General features: G+C 45.5%; 2 protein-coding genes across 2 annotated transcripts in view; one reads left to right on the top strand and one right to left on the bottom strand.

Annotated features, from left to right (window-relative positions):
• The window catches only part of dip2ba (disco-interacting protein 2 homolog Ba), a 44904-nt gene extending 32080 nt beyond the window's left edge, over positions 1–12824 (top strand). Inside the window, exons 17-38 of the mRNA XM_084479283.1 lie at positions 76–190; positions 663–802; positions 989–1125; positions 1650–1730; positions 1899–2026; positions 2663–2777; positions 3418–3619; positions 4040–4152; positions 6036–6116; positions 6273–6396; positions 6615–6736; positions 7081–7192; positions 7427–7536; positions 7734–7864; positions 8225–8393; positions 8654–8824; positions 9325–9386; positions 9493–9550; positions 9745–9819; positions 10051–10225; positions 11878–12001; positions 12501–12824. Coding sequence (XP_084335409.1) covers positions 76–190; positions 663–802; positions 989–1125; positions 1650–1730; positions 1899–2026; positions 2663–2777; positions 3418–3619; positions 4040–4152; positions 6036–6116; positions 6273–6396; positions 6615–6736; positions 7081–7192; positions 7427–7536; positions 7734–7864; positions 8225–8393; positions 8654–8824; positions 9325–9386; positions 9493–9550; positions 9745–9819; positions 10051–10225; positions 11878–12001; positions 12501–12753 — 2798 coding nt within the window. The 3' untranslated portion in view covers positions 12754–12824. The remainder of the gene's footprint in view (positions 1–75; positions 191–662; positions 803–988; positions 1126–1649; positions 1731–1898; positions 2027–2662; positions 2778–3417; positions 3620–4039; positions 4153–6035; positions 6117–6272; positions 6397–6614; positions 6737–7080; positions 7193–7426; positions 7537–7733; positions 7865–8224; positions 8394–8653; positions 8825–9324; positions 9387–9492; positions 9551–9744; positions 9820–10050; positions 10226–11877; positions 12002–12500) is intronic.
• Positions 12825–16947: 4123 nt separating this feature from the next.
• On the bottom strand, positions 16948–19086 carry LOC311359349 (acrosin; the record flags this gene model as incomplete). The annotated part of the gene is made up of 5 exons (XM_084479356.1): positions 16948–17187; positions 17292–17434; positions 18068–18345; positions 18734–18917; positions 19020–19086. 5 exons carry the CDS (start codon positions 19084–19086, stop codon positions 16948–16950), a joined length of 912 nt encoding a protein of 303 aa, XP_084335482.1.

The following is a 19086-nucleotide window of genomic DNA, read 5'->3' as shown; positions in this document are numbered from 1 at the left end:
CAATGCGGTATTGTGGATGACTCATGCCTCACCATGTTGTTCTAAAGACTTCCCTCGTGTGTTTCTGTGTACCAGGGTCGGTGTCGTCGTGCGACGCCTTCCTGAACGTGTTCCAGGCTCACGGTCTGAAGCCAGAGGTCATCTGTCCATGTGCCTCTTCTCCTGAGGCCCTCACCGTGGCCATACGCAGGTAGGTCTTCAGTGCACTACTAATGGGAGCTACTCATTCAAAAACGTGCAGTACTGACTGCCCATCATGTAGAGCATGCGTGGCTTCATCGCCAGGCAGTCCTCACTTGCTTTAGTATTTATTCTCCCTTGTAACCATTCACTACTTCAGTCATTTAGGACACACTTCATCCTCAACGTGGGAATAGATTTCCCACGGGAATAGAAAGTCATTAAGGAGCTAGATTCAGATACATGTGATTAAGGGACTAGACATATCTCTCAAGGATGACTAGAGAGATTTACACCAGGCGTTGAGGATCTAAACCGGTACCTTTTCGGTTGGTCAAGCTCCCAGCCTAGCCACCACATATTTATACATTAAACCGATCTTCAACAATATCAGTTTAGAACTGATTCTCCTCCCGGATAAAGTGGGGCACTGTCCCCGTCCTGTGTGTCGTTTATTCACGTCTCTTCTCCGTGCTCTCCAGACCCGGAGCCCGTGGAGCCCCCCTACCAGCCAGGGCCATCCTCTCCATGGCCGGGCTGAGCCACGGCGTCATCAGGGTCAACACGGAAGACAAGAACTCTGCCCTCACCGTGCAGGATGTGGGCCACGTCATGCCTGGCGGTGAGCCCCACACATACGCACCCCCGCTTGTTTCCTCTGTGATTTTGATAGAGCGGTGCGATTGTTCTTGACAGTGCTGCCTTCTTCCTGTCTTCCTGTTTGTTTTACCTTTCTCTGTATGAGGAGTCAGCATCTTCCCGTAACTTACTTAAATTTAATTCTGATGTGTGTGTGTGTGTGTTTCAGCTCTCATGTGTATCGTGAAACCGGACGGGCCTCCCCAGCTGTGTAAGACGGATGAGATCGGGGAAATCGTGCTCAACTCGCGGGCTGGGGGAACCATGTACTACGGCCTGCCGGGGGTCACCAAGAACACCTTTGAGGTCTGACACGCCAGCAAAGGCTCTTTCATTATGGTGCACACAACCACCCAACTGAAAACACACAATGAAGCATTCATTATTTAAAGGCTTGTGCTGCTAGCAAGAGAGTCTCAGTACATACACATATACAGTACATATAGCAGCTAACATCAGGTAATATGCATTCTGCTGTAAGAAAAAATTGAATCCAGGCATCAGAACCAAAAACATAAAGTGGATCAAAATATTGTAATCATCTTCCAGATATAACCAGCTATCATACTGGTTTTAGTCCCATATCCTCCGGGATCTGTTTAGTCACACTTCATAAAGGCTGAGTTTGCCTCAGTTATGTAACTGTTTTTTCCATGCTATCAACTTTGTATGGTCACGACACATAAAATATTATTCTATTATACCTTCATTATCATGTAACACCACCGCTAACATGGGGGACAGAACGTGTTCAAGCTACATCCAGCAATGGCAAACAAAATATGTCAATCATCTAGTAAACAGTGTGTTGCTGTGTTTCTGTCGTTAAGGTGATCCCTGTGAACCAGGCTGGTGCGCCCATTGGAGAAATTGCCTTCACTCGTACAGGCCTGCTTGGCTTCGTAGGACCGGTAAGGACACTCACTCACTCACATACTCGCTCGATCACTCACTCGATCACTCACTCGCACACTCACTCACATACTCGCTCGATCACTCACTCGATAACTCACTTGATCCATCACTCGATCACTCACTCACTCACTCACCCCTCTGTGTGTTCCCCTCACCCCCCACAGGGCAGCCTGGTGTTTGTGGTTGGGAAGATCGAGGGGCTGCTGTCTGTGAGCGGGCGTCGACACAACGCTGATGACCTGGTTGCCACGGCGCTGGCGGTGGAGCCGGTCAAAACCGTTTACAGAGGAAGGCGAGTCGCTAGGGCAGGACCACGTTACGAGATCGATATAAATGATATAAACGTACCCATCAAACGTCAATTTGCGTTATGGAGTGCCTAGAAATGCCAGATGATTAAAAGTCACCGGGAGAAGAAGTTCCTTTTACATTGAACGTGGTTGTATGTTGTGTCTATTTTTGTCCAGGTCAATCAATTCATTTTAAGATAAATCTTGTTGGAAAGATATTGGATATTCAACAGATATTCACACTCTGAATTTCACACTCACTCTCTAACATAAGAGAGAGTGTTTACTTCAGTGTGGTGACCATGACCATTTTTATGGTGAAACTATGTGAAATCACTATGAAAGCCTCTCCCATGCCTTCAGCTAAATGTTCTGGCAGTTTACCAGGCTGTGGTCATGTTTGAACACAGATTTGTGATCCCAGAAAAGTTAATCCAGCAATTTTCTGGGATTAGACCTGGCTAATTCCCAGCATTAGGCCCATTGGGAGTACAGATGGAGGTCATGAAATGCAAGGCCAGATTGTTACACTTACAGTTTAAACCGAGGATGTGTTTCTGTATTCGCAGTGTGTGCGTGTGCTTGTGTGTGTGTGTCTATATCCATGTCTTGCAGTGTGTTAACACTGTGTTGTGCAGGATTGCGGTGTTCTCTGTGACGGCCTTCTACGATGAGAGGATTGTGGTCGTGGCAGAGCAGAGACCCGACGCCAGCGAGGAGGACAGCTTCCAGTGGATGAGCCGAGTGCTGCAGGTCTGACCCTTCACTCACTACTGAAAGCTGTATACACTGATCACTGGTGGTCCATTTTATATACCTTCACTTTTGTCATTCACATGCTACACTCTGACTGTGTAGCATGTGGTTGTGTGTCAACTGTGGTTTTCCAAGGAGATTTAAAGTAGGATACTTCCGAAGGTGTTAAGCATTGGGTTACATTAACTGGTACCGAATTAATTAACTAGATGGTTTCAAATAGCGGATCATGGATTCACATCTATTTGACTCATGTATTCTAATGTGTAATGTAAAAACAGCCTTGAGGCTGCTTTGCATTGCCTCGGCTACGAGGTATTTATTTAGGTCATTGTCAAACAGATTGTACTAGTTTTATAACGGTTATATCAAGGTTTCACCTAGCAGTGTCACGTAGCAGCACGTAGTGTGACTGAAAATAGACCAGCCATGCAAAAATAGAGATTGATTAAGAGATCCAGCTTCAGTTGATTATAGGCTGAGATGGGTTAGGGTTAGGACCTCTGCTGCTGGGATTCCACATTATGTCCTTGTTACGTCCAATGTATATTGGACGTTATATGCTGAACCACCAAGCCACACCTAAGGGGATCTTTTAAACCTCTCTAACTGTCTGTCCGTTTGTTTGTGTTTGCAGGCAATCGACAGTATCCACCAGGTGGGGCTGTACTGCCTGGCTCTGGTCCCAGCCAATACCCTCCCCAAGACGCCCCTGGGTGGCATCCACATCTGTGAGACCAAGCAGAACTTCCTGGAGGGCAACCTGCACCCCTGCAACATCCTCTTGTGCCCCCACACCTGCGTCACCAACCTGCCTAAGCCACGCCAGAAACAGCCAGGTGAGGGTGCTGTTGGGTCAACCATCAGGATCCCGGTGATTTGTACTGTTGTTGTGCCACTGAGATGGAAAATATGACTGAACAATCATTTTCATTATCCAAAGGAGTTGGTCATCAAGAATTGTGTTTGTGGCTCTTAAAGAAACATGTATGTTGCACCCTTCAAACACAAGGGCTGTTCAGAGAACTTGAAGGAAGTGAATAGAAGTTAATAGAAGTGAATTTGAAGGACAACCAATGAAACTGACTAAATACAATAATCACTGAATCATTCAAGAGAAATTTTTAGAACAACAACTATAAGAGGTTATGACCATTAACATGATCAAATGTATACTTTATTAAGTTTTGAGTCAGGTGTTCTACAATATGTGCTGCATAGAATCTAAAGCTTGTTGTCTGGGCCTCTCCTGGGTGCAGTGGGCGTGGGTCCGGCCTCCATCATGGTGGGGAACCTGGTGGCGGGGAAGAGGATGGCCCAGGCTGTAGGTAGAGAGCTGGGCATGGTCGAGGACCAGGATCTCATCAGAAAGGTACCGGCCTCACACAAAACCTCAAGCCACGGAGTAGCTGACCTCCACAGAGTAGCTGACCTCCACAGAGTAGGGCTGACTCATACTAGGTACTGTTAGATGGATGTGCATTTAAATACACTATCGTTACCATTTTAAACGGTAGCTGGACTACTGTATGGTTGATATTACTAGGATTAAAATCACACAGCATAAAAATTGATTGTTTTCTTCCGCAATGTGTATGTAAGTAATGGATTCAGCATCTGTCATTTGTATTGAAACCTCCACTCAAACACATCACCAGCTAAAGACAGTGTCTGTCAAAGAAGATGGCTGTCGATATATCATCCTTTGACATTGATTCTGTGGTTGTTCTGCCTGTGTTCTCCTTTTGGCCAATGTAGCTCAATATGTGGCCAATAGTAATGGTAAGGCTCTAGCTTGGCACCAGTCGCTGCTGCTTGTGCTGCTGCTGTCTATCCGATGTGTGTGTTTGTGTGTGGCCCCCGGGGACAACTAATGGTCTGAAGCACACCGTGTTAAAGCTGAATGGGCTCCACCAGTTAGATATACAGTCAAATGGTTGGGTTAACTAGTATCTACAATGCATTGTATAAAGTTACATTTTCCATGTAAGACATGCAGTTGAACTTTTAATTAATATAAACTAGTTGGTAAATTCTGTTCATTAACACTTCATGATTTTATTATCATAACCCACTCGCATCATCACTATTATAATTGTTTATATTAACTACGGCCTAAAACATGGAAGAAACCAATAGACAGCTGGACTATTGCCTCTTTTACAGATCTATAGAGGATTCCACCAGTCATTATTAATTCAGAAGCCTAAGGGTAGTAGTGATGACTGGATTAGCATACCAGTGTGCCTGTTTTTACAGGCACACGCTTTTAATGTACTTAGCTGACGCATTTATCAGAAGTGACTCACAATACGTGCACTCAACCATGAAGATACAGAAAATTGCAAGAGTAGTGCTAGTACATAAAATGACTCAAATAGGGAAATGGCTTCAAGCGCTCCATTTGGGCCTGTTGGTGTGCAATTGTGCTTTGCTGCATCAGTACAGCTCTGTTGTTCTGCTCCCATGGCCTGGCCCGTGGTCAGGGCAGCCAGCCTGCATGGTGTCCTCTACTGTGTGTGTGTGCCCCCCGGAGTCCCTCTCTCTGTCTAACTAACCAGAGTGTGTGGATCGCACCAAGGAGCAGCTAGTGATCGCTCTGTGTGGATGTGTGTCACACATGTAGTGTTTGTTTTTATTTATATGTACTGTGCTGTAGTGTCACGTACGTGTACTACACTTGGTTATAAACACTGTCTTGTAGTCCTGTTTGACTATTGTCCTGTCAATCCTTTCTCTGGGTAGTGTTGACTGTACGCTTCTTGTGTGATTTCCCTCTGGAAGTCGGCCATGTAATGGAAAATTCTTAAAGGTGGATGAAACCAAATCAATTCAATGTTTTTTTTCATTATGAAACAGCCAGCCTTGCAATGTGGTCACCATAGCAATCATATTGTTGAAAAACAGACTGAAACTGAAATAATAGGAAAGATGAGATATTAATATCATTAGACACTTTCAAATTGGATAAAATAGTTTAACTCCATTATTGAGTCCTCTAAATACATAGGATCGCTTTTTCGCATTGGCCATTTACTACTCATCTTATCTAAAAGGACCTGTCCACTCATCTCAGCCATCTTCGAGCCATATGGAATACATATACCATAGACTCATATCATTATGTTTCATCCTCCTTTAACTCACTGGACTAAACATCCCCTAGTCATCCCCTAAATGGTCATTAACAGACTCTGATTGATGCATGGAAGTTGTGCATGGAGTCTGATTGGTTCTCCCTGGTGTTACCCTCAGCACCAGTTCCTGTCTGAAGCCCTGCAGTGGAGAGCCCAGACCGACCCGGATCATGTCCTCTATGTGCTGCTAAATGCCAAGGTATTTCACACACACATGCACGCACGCACACCGATACACATGCACACTCACTTCAATGTAATTCATTGATGTATTCTTAGCTTTGTTGGATATGTGCATTGTTTTAATATTTTCTGCTATGATATTTCCTCCTAACATTCTCCATTTGTCCTCTAGGGAGTAGCAGTGTGCACATCCACTTGTCTCCAGCTTCACAAGAGAGCAGAGAAGATCACCGCTGCCCTGATGGAGAGAGGAGGCCTTAACACGGGAGACAACGTGGTGCTGCTTTATCCCCCAGGTAATCTGCCCACACACACACACACACACACACACACACACACACACACACACACACACACACACACACACACACACACACACACACACACACACACACACACACACACACACACACACACACGTGCACATACACTCTGGTTCATTCATCTGTACTGCAATTAGATAATTGGCATTAGGCACTGATTTCCTTCCTGGTTCCTCTCTTCTCCTTTCTAGGTATTGACCTGATCGCTGCCTTCTATGGCTGTCTGTATGCGGGGGTGGTCCCGGTGACAGTGAGACCCCCCCACCCACAAAACCTGACTGCTACCCTCCCCACCGTCCGTATGATCATCGATGTAAGTCCTGCACCTAGTCCTTTCCCAACACGCAAACAAGAGTGCAAACAGCCCATCTATGTCAGTTATATCAGAACATGCCCTCTTCTCTGATTCTCCCACTATGCAGTGCAACATAGCAACCCAGTTCCCCATCTTGTATCTTACTGTGTTGTTCATGATGTATTTAAGTTGTTATGGTTGAATTTGATCAGAGTAGCATAGCAAATGGGTTGAGATTGTGTTTTTCCTTTTCCTTTACATCAAGTCTCCTCTTCTTCTTGCACAACACTCTTCTTGTACTATGTGATGCATTTTTACTGGATCTGAATGAGGTTAACCAAACATAATGCTGTGATTCCCAGGTGAGCAAAGCAGCCTGCATCCTCACCACCCAGCCCCTCATGAGGATACTCCGGTCCAGGGAGGCCGCTGCCAGCGTCAACATCAAGACCTGGCCCACCATTATAGACACAGGTATGGCACCTGACTGAACCATATCTTATCCTGCAAGATGAAGGTACCTGGCAGGTATATAAAGCATATACTACTGGGTCTAGGAATGACCAAAGGGTCAACAGCACATGTTTTTTTTATTAGATTATTGTTGGTTCAATCAAAAGTAAATTAAAGGTTCTTCCACAGATTGCAATTTGAAATATATTAAGATAATAATAAGTCTGTAACGTCTTGACTTCCCTCCGTTCCCAGATGACCTCCCTCGAAAGCGTCCTCCACAGATCTACAAGCCCCCCACAGCGGAGATGCTGGCCTACCTGGACTTCAGTGTGTCCACCACGGGCATGTTGACCGGCGTCAAGGTAACAACTAAATACATATAATACCGTGCAATGTAAAACTAGGACTGCAAAAAGAATACTGTGCAGTTTAATATCTGTAGATTTGATTACAATAAGATGAGTTTAGTATTGTTTTTAAATGGTCGTATCCAAACACTAGATAGATGATACCTTGGAATGCTCATAGCACCAACTGCCCGCTATGCTCTTTTCCCCAGATGTCCCACGCGGCCGTCAGCACTCTCTGTCGCTCTATCAAGCTCCAGTGTGAGCTCTACTCTTCTCGCCAAATAGCAATCTGCCTGGACCCCTACTGTGGCCTGGGCTTTGTCCTGTGGTGTCTCTCCAGGTAACCAACACACACACACAGGCGTACACACAAGTCTTTGTCCATGACTGTTTCCATGCATTTGAATTTAATTCAATTTGAGGGGAAAGGTTTGGGTGATATGTGAAATGGGGCAGAAAGGGCAGATCTTGTATATTTCCATATGTAGTGGTGTCTTTCTTCTGAGGCACATAAGAAGTGTGTGTTTTGTGGACCCCCCCTGAAATAAACTGTTCCTCTCAAGAGAGTTACTTCAAAACACTTTCAACGTATTCATAAACTCCCACTGTCCACACACAGCCGAGATCAGACCACGCATGCACATCACGTATCCCCACAGGAAGGGATCCTCACCAACAGCTTTTTGCTCTCATCCCTCAGCGTTTACTCAGGGCACCAGTCCATCCTCATCCCCCCTCTGGAGCTGGAGAGCTCCCTGCCCGTGTGGCTGAGCACCCTCAGCCAGTACAAGATCAGAGACACCTTCTGCTCCTACTCGGTCATGGAGCTGTGCACCAAGGGCTTGGGAACCCAGACCGAGATGCTCAAGGTCAGGCTCACACCACCGATCGGCCTGCTTTGAAACACTGTGGCTATCATGTGGCTAATATGGCTGTGGTTTGAGCTCCTTGTTTCATGGTTTAATGTAATAAAAAGTACCACGTATTGTCCCACGCCGCAAAATATAAGTCATATATACTGTGTGCATATATTGATATGACTTATTTGTGTGTCTTATGTACATTGAATACATTGGCTAAAAACAAATGAAATTGAAACATGACTTGACGTGTGTCTGTGTCTTTCCAGGCGCGGGGGCTGAACCTCTCGTGTGTGCGGAGCTGTGTGGTGATAGCGGAGGAGCGTCCTCGCCTGCTGCTGACCCAGTCCTTCTCCAAGCTCTTCAAAGACCTGGGCCTCTCACCCCGGGCCGTCAGCACCGCCTTTGGCTCCAGGGTCAACCTGGCCCTCTGCATGCAGGTCTGCTGTCCCGAACTCTGATCTCTCTCCTTTTCTCTTTAGCTCTACCTCGCTGTTCATGTCTCTTTGTCTCTTTCTCTCTTGCTTTCCATCTTTGTCCCTATATATATATCTATATCTATCTATATCTCTTTAACTGTCTCTTTGTCGGTGTGTCTCTCTCTCTCTCTGTCTATATCTCTCTATTTGTCTCTTTGTCTGTCTCTCGCTCTCTGTCTCTATCTCTATAACTGTCTGTCTTTGTCGGTCTCTGTTTCTTTTTTATCTATCTCTCCATGTATTTGTCTCTATCTCTCTGTAACTCTGTCTGTTTGTTTATCTCTAACTATCTATCTTTGTCTGACTCTATCTCTGACAATCAAAATCAAAAGAGCATTATCGGCATGGAAAATCATGACAAGGCATCAAAGTGACCCTAGTGAAAATAATGCAACATTCAAATAAGTCATGAATGTATTAATGGTGGCAGTGTGTGTTTTGTTCTGTATCTCCATGAGCAGGGCACGGCTGGTCCAGACCCCTCCACTGTCTATGTGGACATGAAGTCTCTGCGGCATGACAGGTAATACCCGGAGACCGGTAACTACACAAACCAACCCCAGAGACCACCCAAGGGGAACCTGGGTAATCCTAATGAGAGCACATGGTTAACATGTTTTCTGTTTCAGGGTAAGGCTGGTGGAGAGAGGGGCGCCGCAGAGTCTGCCTCTTATGGAGTCCGGCACTGTAAGTATAGAGCTATCAGAACAATATTGAAAAGTTATTATTTGGTATTAAAAAGTATGATCAAGGAGCCTCACCGAAGGATTGGGGCTGTGTAGTCTTTGAAATGCCTAGAATTGAGATAAATGTGATAACGTCGTCACATAAATATAGACTATTGAACGAGTGAACTGAAATGAATGTGTTCTGGTGGTCAGATCTTACCAGGAGTCCGGGTGATCATCGTGAACCCTGAGACCAGAGGGCCTCTTGGAGACTCCCACCTCGGGGAGGTGAGTGACCAAACCTAGATCCTTGTTTGCATATGTGCAAATCCAATCATTTCAATGTGTTCTATCATAGTGTGCAAAGACAGTTAACCTAAAGGAATCACTGCAGGGAACATTTTCCCTCGCCGTTCCTCCGATTCGTCACCGTCAAGATGCAGTGCGTTCAAGTATCGGAATATAAACCAGGAAAGCCCTGTGAAAGTCCTGACCATGTGGCGGTGGTTGTGTGTGTAGATCTGGGTGAGCAGCACCCACAGCGCCAGCGGCTACTACACCATCTACGGTGAGGAGAGCCTGCAAGCGGACCACTTCAACACCACCCTCAGCTTCGGGGAGCCCCAGACGCTGTGGGCCCGCACCGGCTACCTGGGCTTCGTCAAGAGGACGGAGCTGCTGGACTCCACTGGGGGTAAGGCATCTCACCCGGGTCACTGACCCGTCCCGGACGGGGGTATCGGGGGACCCATGAGCTGTTCCAAATCAGTTCAATGTGTTTGTGTGTTTTAGGGGTTTAAGTAGATCAGCGCTTCTCAAAGTGTGGGGCGCGCCCCACTGGTGGGGAATAGAGACGTGACAGGTGGGGCGCAAACGGGAGGAAATTTCACTGAAAACTCCATATTTCTTATGGTAGGAGCAAAAGCTTGACAGTAGGGCTGGGCGATATGGACCAAAAGTCATATCTCGTATTTTCAAGCAGAATGTCGATATAAGATATATATCAATATTTGTTCATGCAATAAAATAGGTGCCGTCGCCGCGCTCCAACTCGTCATTCTATATCGGGGGCGCCGCGTCGCTGTGCTCGTTAACCTGACTTGCTGATTGCAAACTCAATCCTAAATTTGGGTGTAGGCCAGGGTAGCTAAACATTTTCCAACTAGTCAAAAACAGTCGGAGCAAGATGTGGCAAATACATGTTTCGCGCTGAAGGGGATTTTAAAAAGTGTCCTGCACGGGTCTTATTTTGCAAACCCGTCCGCACCCGTCCTTACCCACAAAACTTAAAACCACATCCGACCCGTGTTCCGACAGTAGCGTGATTTACATTCCACACCCGACCAGACCCGCTATGAATTGATACTGACGCCCGACCCGCACCCGAAGGAAAATTAGACACATAAGATGGAACGCCGGGGAATAACACTAGCGGTGTTTGGCGTGGTGCTTTAGATTGCCGTGCAAAAAAGCACATCATCCACTGTTGACGGTTTTAGTTTTCTGTTTGACTCCTCCGCTCCTGAATGTCAGATCCAGCACCGGAGAAGTCTCGCTCGCTTGCTGCGCTGGATGCGCTGAGCAGGGATGGCGAGGATAAATCTGTCAATCTGAGCGATATTGGGAAATGAACGACCGTGCTCTCCCCACCACGATCACACACCAAGAGAGTCGTCTTTAGGTGTTTTGTAATCAAGCAGCAGCTTCGTCCCGATGCTGCGGAGCCTCATCGCTGGAGTCCTCTACGTCCGATAGTGTGTCCGCTGACACTCGAGCTCGCTTCTCGGCCGGGGGCACTGCTCGCATATTTTGTAGATGTGTCACTAATAATGCTTTTTTTTTAAATTTGAAATAGGCCTCCATTTTAACATTTTAAGCTTGCAGCTTTGCAGCCACTCAAGCAGGGATAGGTCTCATAAGTTATTTTTGTCATGACACAGCTGCACTTTTATTTTCTCTATTTTTGAACTTGATGCAAGTTATGACACAGCTGCACTTTTATTTTCTCTATTGTTGAACTTGTTGTTATTTGATGTTATTGAGTTAGAATTTAGATACAACATGATGTAACTTGATGTTACTTCAATAAATTTGTAAATGTTAAGCTTGGCTATTTCAGTAGCATTGTGTTGGGGCGATGGGGGCAGGTGGGGCTTGAAAATTCCCCCTTGTCCAAAGTGGGGGACGACCGAAAAGGTTTGAGAAACACTGAAGTAGATGCAGCCATAAATTCTTGCTGTCTTGCTGCAGCCGTAAAGTCTTGCTGCATGCTTGTTACATATTTCTGTGTTCCGTGGTGGACATGCGTTTGACTCTTGGACCTGGTGTCCCCCCCCACCCCACCAGATCTGCACGATGCCCTGTTCGTGGTGGGCTCCCTGGACGAGACCCTGGAGCTGAGGGGGCTGAGGTATCACCCCATCGACATCGAGACCTCTGTGTCCCGGGCCCACCGCAGCATCGCTGAGAGGTCCGCCTGCTACACCCCGACCCACCACACCAATATTTACATTCACTTGAAAATCTTTGAAGCAAAGTGTCCGAGTTGAAAGGCGTGGGGACCACTCGTATGTTACATGCAGGGGCCGGGATGCTGCTGACACCTTATGGATGATGCAGTCATTTAAATAAGGAAGGAGAGAGCTTGGTTTCTTCCTCACGGTTTCTTCACCTGGATTTGTTTGATTCTTTTCCCCTTTGCTCTTTAGTGGGTTTAGGGCAAGGGGGCGTAATATTATCTGGTCCTGTAAATCCTAATTAAACTGTGATTTAAGGGCTGTACCAAAAAATGTACTTCACATTAAATAGATGTAAGAGAAAGACACAAACATCTTATGTGCACCGAAAGCAGATTTATATGCAACTTAACATAAAAAAAACCAACAGAAAAAAAACACTGGGCAGAATGCCACTTTTCCTCGCCCACCACGGCTCCTTTTAATCCCTACCCCCCCCCCCCTCTCCCACAGCGCTGTGTTCACATGGACCAACCTGCTGGTGGTGGTGGCGGAGCTGAGCGGCTCGGAGCAGGAGGCGCTGGACCTGGTGCCCCTGGTCACCAACGTGGTGCTGGAGGAGCACCACCTCATCGTGGGCGTGGTGGTCATCGTGGACCCCGGCGTCATCCCCATCAACTCCCGGGGGGAGAAGCAACGCATGCACCTGCGGGACTCCTTCCTGGCCGACCAGCTGGACCCCATCTACGTGGCCTACAACATGTGAGACCCCACCTGCCCCGCCCACCCTCTGGGCACCCCCTCGTTTGGGGGGGGGGGAGGGGGAGTACGTGGAGGGTGAAAGGGGGGGGGGGGGGAAGAGGTGGGAAACTGAGCCACAAGACACACATGGGAGAGGAACCAGGGTGGGAAAGGAGAGGGAGGGCAGGGGAGAAGGGAGGGGGGGAGGGGTGGATGGGGTGGGGAGGAGATTGTGTGCACAATTATTTAGACCCAGTATGTAAACTTGGACACTGCAGCACAGGACGGCACATGTGAGAGTGGGGGTGGGGAGGGGCAGCACAGATTTAAGCACACCCCTCTCTCTCACTCTCGCTCTCTCTCTCTGTCTCTCTCTCTTGGTGACTATGCAGTGGGTGACCCTGGCCGCTGCCGAGTTTTACTTTGGGTTCTAAGAAAAGAAAAAGAGTTCTTCCTCCTCTTTTGATAAGACATATCTTTCATAAACTGTAGGAAGGTGGCCTTCGCCCGATTCTCCGCCGCCACTGCTCCACTCGATTTACTATTTTATACATTGGTCGTTTGTTATGATTTTAGCTGTTTTAGATTTTTTTTAACTAGACATTAATTACTTGGATTTCCCTCGGTTCAAAGTCTTTGTCGCCTCCTTCATTCCTTCATTTCGGTCACTTTTTCCCCACCCAACTGAGCCTAGTCTATCACCAGTGCCCCTCCCCAGCTCCCCCACAGGAAGGTCACCAGTGCAAGGACCTGGACCCCTTCCTCATGCACTTTACGTTGTCCCATCCCACCCGTGACCGGAGTCACAAGACACCCCTGCATCATCACCCCCCCCCCCCCCCCCCCTCCCCTTTGGTGCTCTACAAAAAAAACACTCAAAACAATTCACGTCACAGTGTTGCAGTACCACCAGCAGACGCAGCTCCCCTGGACAAAGCCTTCATCCAAAAGAGTACTACGATACTTGATTTAAAGTACGGCAGTACTGCATTTAAGTACACACGCGCCTTTCCATGACCTTCTGCCCGCAGCATGGATTTCATAAGAACTCGACAGCAACCGCAAAATACTTCGACGAGGTGCAAATCCATTATTCCTGTGGTGTGTTATAAAGAACATCTGAATTAAGATTTGTTAGTGCGTGGGGAAAAAAAAATCTACATCATGAATAAAATGCAAGCATTTTCTCTCTTGGATGTGGAGAATTGCAATACATGGATAGCATAGTAAGAATAGGAGTATTAATAATGCAATAGTTGTAAGAATAATTGTTATAGTACTAATCATGGGCTTAAAACACACTAACTCCAGCTGTTATTAGATGTTGAATTGATTGTGTACCCACCCAATGTTAAGGGTATTAATGACTATTGGCAGCCATACAGGTCAGTATGCAGGGCTAACTTTGAAACTACTCATTAACACATTTTAACACAAAGTATAGTCATATACTCATCATGTTCAATGGTTAAGCAGTTAAAACCCCCCATTAGCGTCACAGCTGACCAGGAAGACGTTGGTTATTTGAAGGCAAGTCAGTGCCTTTTGTATCGGACCATCACGGCATGCATGACGTTGAAGACACACTGGTGATCCTTACCCTTTTTCTTTTAATGGTGCAAAGACGAGAATGAGGACTGAACTTTGCCTTATTAAACCTGTGGAACTAAAAGAGATATTTCCGTTGGTCAAAGCTTTCACGTGTGGATCCCCCATGGAGGGCTCCATCATTTTGGCCCACCCATTTTCTTCCCTGTAGATTTTTTTATGCAGGATGGATTAGTCTAAAATGATGTTCACATTTTGGCCGTTGCCATTGAAACCCATAGTTTATGAATGTCAATTACACTGAAACAACATACCCTCACCATAGGAAATCTACAGCAATCAAGGTGTGTCATACAAAGATCAAATCCTCCTTCTGAAGGGGGAGGGCAGGTTGTTATTTAAGGAGGGTGAGAATGTTGTCTGTACCATACGTTTGAGGTTGAAAACGGACTGGTTCTATTGTATGCATTACATTTTTGATGACTTGACCGTTCTCACACTTGACAGAATTATTGATGCATCGTAATTTTCACAGTAGGACTTTACAGGAGTGAAAATGAAACATAATTGGCAATTAGTGAAAATGCACTTTCCCTATTTCATAATACATTGTGTGAGTGTCAGAGGGAGACTATTTGTTCAGTTACAGTGCACATTAAGTTACAGTATACATTTTTATGCCGCAACAAAAAAAGCAAACTTTTGAAAACATTCATTACAAATGGTATTTTTCTTTTATCATGTTTTTTCATGTCGCCCCCACTGTAGTTTTACTCGTTACTCTTCCATCTAAATTGGAACTTAATATATTCTGTGAGTTTCAGCAGTTATTCTTCACGATTCTTTCTAAGAACCTGCACATTTACGAAAGATTGTAACACAGAAGTAGTTTAACTACTTCACTGGCAGACATTGAAATGTTTGCAAGCTAGTCTTTTGAACAAAGTTGGTTAATTCATAAATAACTGTAATTAAAGCCTTTATAGCAACAGGTGTTATGTTTTTTTATGTTATTTTGTTTGTTGCTATTGTTTTACTTCATCACGTTTGAATAAAGTTTTATAATTTCAAAACGGCCTAGAAGCCTTTTTCATGGACTATGGTGCTATATATAGAGAATAGTTAGGCCAGGGGTCGGAACAATTTTAAACATTTATCACTTTTTCAGTGGGCTCAAATGAGCCAAATATCAGTGGGGTTTTCCTTCACTTTTTTACCTTTTGCACTCGACCACAATTATTGCTACACTTCTATCTTTTCTCAAGTTATTTTTAAATTCTTTTAAAATCTTATTTTTAATTCACGCCAAACTTAATGTAGAATTGAGAGCGTAAGTAGCCTCCAAAGTTAATATTGTAAGCACATCATCAGTCTGTATTGTTGTACCTGTGAGGTCATGAAACTAGGGTTAGGGTTACACATATCAAGGGCCCAAAAATGTATACCTCAACAGTCTGTACACTATGCATTGTCAAGGTGCATCAACCAGATGTCCCAAAATAGTCAATGGTGCAAAAACTTCTAACTCTGAAAGTACATCCTTGTCAAACACTGTTATGCTGTCAGTTGATGTTTCGTGTAAAATAAAAAAAAGGCTTTGTCAAAAATGTCTTGGCCCCTTACTGTAAACCTGTCTAATGTTAAAGATCCCCTGGTTTCACATGTTCTTAATTATGGATTTAGAAGATGAAACATCTCCGCAGCCCAGTGATACGTTTTTATCTGGTTTATCGAGCCCATAAGGCTGGTGTCATGAAGTAAGTGAATATTGAATTTATTTATTTATATATATATCGATTTATTCAATATACCATCTATATATAACTATCCAAAATGTTAACCAAAGATCAAACCATATTTATATTTATTTTCAAGTTGCTTAGTAATGCAACATATGATACGTGACATGAACAGCACCAAAAGCTGCGCTCAGGTCAAGAGTTTCTCTTTTTCTCCGCTAGGTGTCAGTAATGCGCGCTGTTTCAACTAGCTATGGTTCCACGGTGATTACATTAGTTTTTTTCTGAATTTAACTTCACCTTGAGGCTTTATTATAGCTCCATTGAGGTGGATATAACTAATATATTCCGCAGTCATTATGTGACTGAAGAACATATCTCACTTCACATCTCGGCTTCAAAATTAGGTTTACATAAGGATGGGTTTGATGGAATTGCTGAAAATCTAATTGTATTTTATGTATAAAAGTAACCTTATAAAACAAGACTCTTTAGAAGTATTAATCTGTGAAGAACTATGAATACAAATATGTAATCAAGAAATTGTGATTTTGATCCAAAGCGGTTATTCAAGATTGTTGTGGCAGATTATAACCATGTCTAAACATAATCTTATGTCAAATAACATGTGTTGAGAAGTTATGTGCAATATGTAGTATACATTTCGAAATTGTTGGGGTAGTCATTCAAAACATTCACAAAATGTTTACTATTTGTCTAAAACAGTGAAGCATTCTGAAAACTATATACTTTCTAGACAAAATGCTGTATGGATATATTTCATATAGTTACACCACTCTCACTGTTATTTGATACTGACACTCATGATCACATTTAATCCAGCTATGGTTGAGAACCTTTAATATATATATTCATTAAACGCTCAGACATTGGACCATTGAAGTGGTTTGTAGGTGACTTTGTCCTTCTCCTCAGACCAGCATCCAAATCGTGCCGAGGAGTGTGATGGAGGCAGCTGTTGCTAGGCGACGTGCCAGTGCAGACGAGGCTTCCGCCTGGGTTCTCTCCAGCCAGGTGCTGAACCTGCTGGTCTGGGCGTACACGCCTGGTCTGTGAGGCAGCCCACACTGCTCCCCGAAGCTGGTCACCCCGGCCACATAGAAGCTGTCCTCGTCTTCACTGTAGCACTGCAGGGGCCCTCCACTGTCCCCCTGGAAACAACCACCATACTTACAATACAAACAAATGTATTGACTTCTCTTTTTCAGTTTGTCTTGCGAGATTTCCGCCCTCATTGGTCGGATGATGGGGTCACCTGACACGTGTCCACAGCCCCTGTCTCTGAGCCGGCACAGATCATGTTGTCTGAGATGACACCGTTGTACCAGTCTGCCCGGTTACACGTTGAGGTGTGGATGATCTCCACCTCCGCCTCTTGTAGTCTGTCCACGGCCACACCTTCACAGACGACGCCCCACCGCAATATCACTGTTTCACACTATTTTAGATGCATGTCACTATTGAGCCAGTAGGGGTTAGAGGGCATATTGCTTAAGGATGCCTACAGGTAGAATACAGACATTGGGGTTTGAACCCAGAACCTTTTGACAAGGGAGAAAAAAAACCCACGCTAACCTCTTGACTATCCATGCCCGGTTCAATCATAACCATAACCATAACCACGGCATGTAGCTCATGCACGGCATGTAGCTCATGCTAGTTCGATCCCAGGCTCCTCCTAGCTCAGTGTCGAGGCGTCCCTGAGCAAGGCACCTAACCCTAACTGCTCCCAACGAGCAGGCTGTCGCCTTGCACGGCTGACGCCGCCGTCATGTGTGTGAATGTGAGCATGAATGGGTAAATGTCACGCAATATTGTAATGCGCTTTGGGTGGCCGCTGGAAAAAAAAAGCGCTATATGAATGCAGTCCATTTATAACAACCAATATGAAACTGCTAAGCAGATCGTCTTGGCTCAACAGAGAGAATCTGCGTTCTGCCCTACAGAAAACATTGAACGTGTGCATAACCAGTTGATCTTTGTGGCCTCAGTGAGTTGGGCCTGGATCCTACTACATCCTCACACACCCACCGTTGTAGGACATGCTCCCCCACCCCGTGACGAAGCAGAGGCTGAGGTTGAGCCCCAGCTCGTGGGTCACGTTGTGGGGGGTGCAGGCGGGCTGCACGTAGGCGTCGAAGGTCCAAGGAGAGGCCAGACGCACCAGCGCCACGTCGTTGTCGAACGTGGCCGCGCTGAAACCCTCATGCACTCTCACTCTGTGCACGGACCGGCTCTGAGAGTGTTCTCCCGGCGCAGAGAGCGCGTCCAGTCCGGCCACCACCTTAAAGTATCTGTGGCTGGCAGTGCTGGAAACAGAATAGCACATAGATACAGTTTAAGGCCAGTTATTACAGTTAAGAGAGCAAATTTAACCATTGTATTACTGTAATAAAAACATACTTATGAATTATAAGCCACTTCTCCCAAGTCGGTTCCACTAAATGCCCCTAAATTCTACCAACTGCACCTTGAAGGTGAGCCCCTGCTGTGGACGGGGATAGGGATAGATAACTGAGTTGTAGAGGCAGACAGAGAATGGAGAAGGCTAGCTCCTTATGTTTGTATTTGTATAAACAGTACATGTATTGAAATGTGTATTATTGAACAAATAGTGTCAGATGTGTATCGAGCAAGGTGTATCTACCGTTAACAACAATACCATTTTAGGAATGTCGATCCACAGACGTTACTTACGGGTAATTTTCTAAGCAGTGGGTTGCTGTGAGCACCCAGAGACTGTTGAGGATCGTCCCCCCACAGAGGTGCCTCGCCTTGATCTGGATGCTCACCAGCCAGGGCCAGGCCCCAACGGGGGCCTCCCGACCCCCCACGATGCGCGATCCACCCGGCGGGGCCACCAGGCTCCGTTTCCCACAGCCTGCTCTATCAAATTATTGAAGACATAACAAGATCGATTATATTCCGTTCGTTTTCAAGTAGGCCACTTTTGTTTGATCAGATTAGCTACTTAATTGCCTACCGTGCGACGAAACTTGAGAAAATATAACGATCACACAAACGATCTTGATAAATGTCCTACAATCCAT

Source organism: Micromesistius poutassou (genome assembly GCF_964030765.1).
Source record: "Micromesistius poutassou genome assembly, chromosome: 15".
NCBI lineage: Eukaryota > Metazoa > Chordata > Actinopteri > Gadiformes > Gadidae > Micromesistius > Micromesistius poutassou.
Note: the sequence above shows the minus strand (reverse complement) of the source record. Positions and strands in the feature narration are given on the sequence as shown.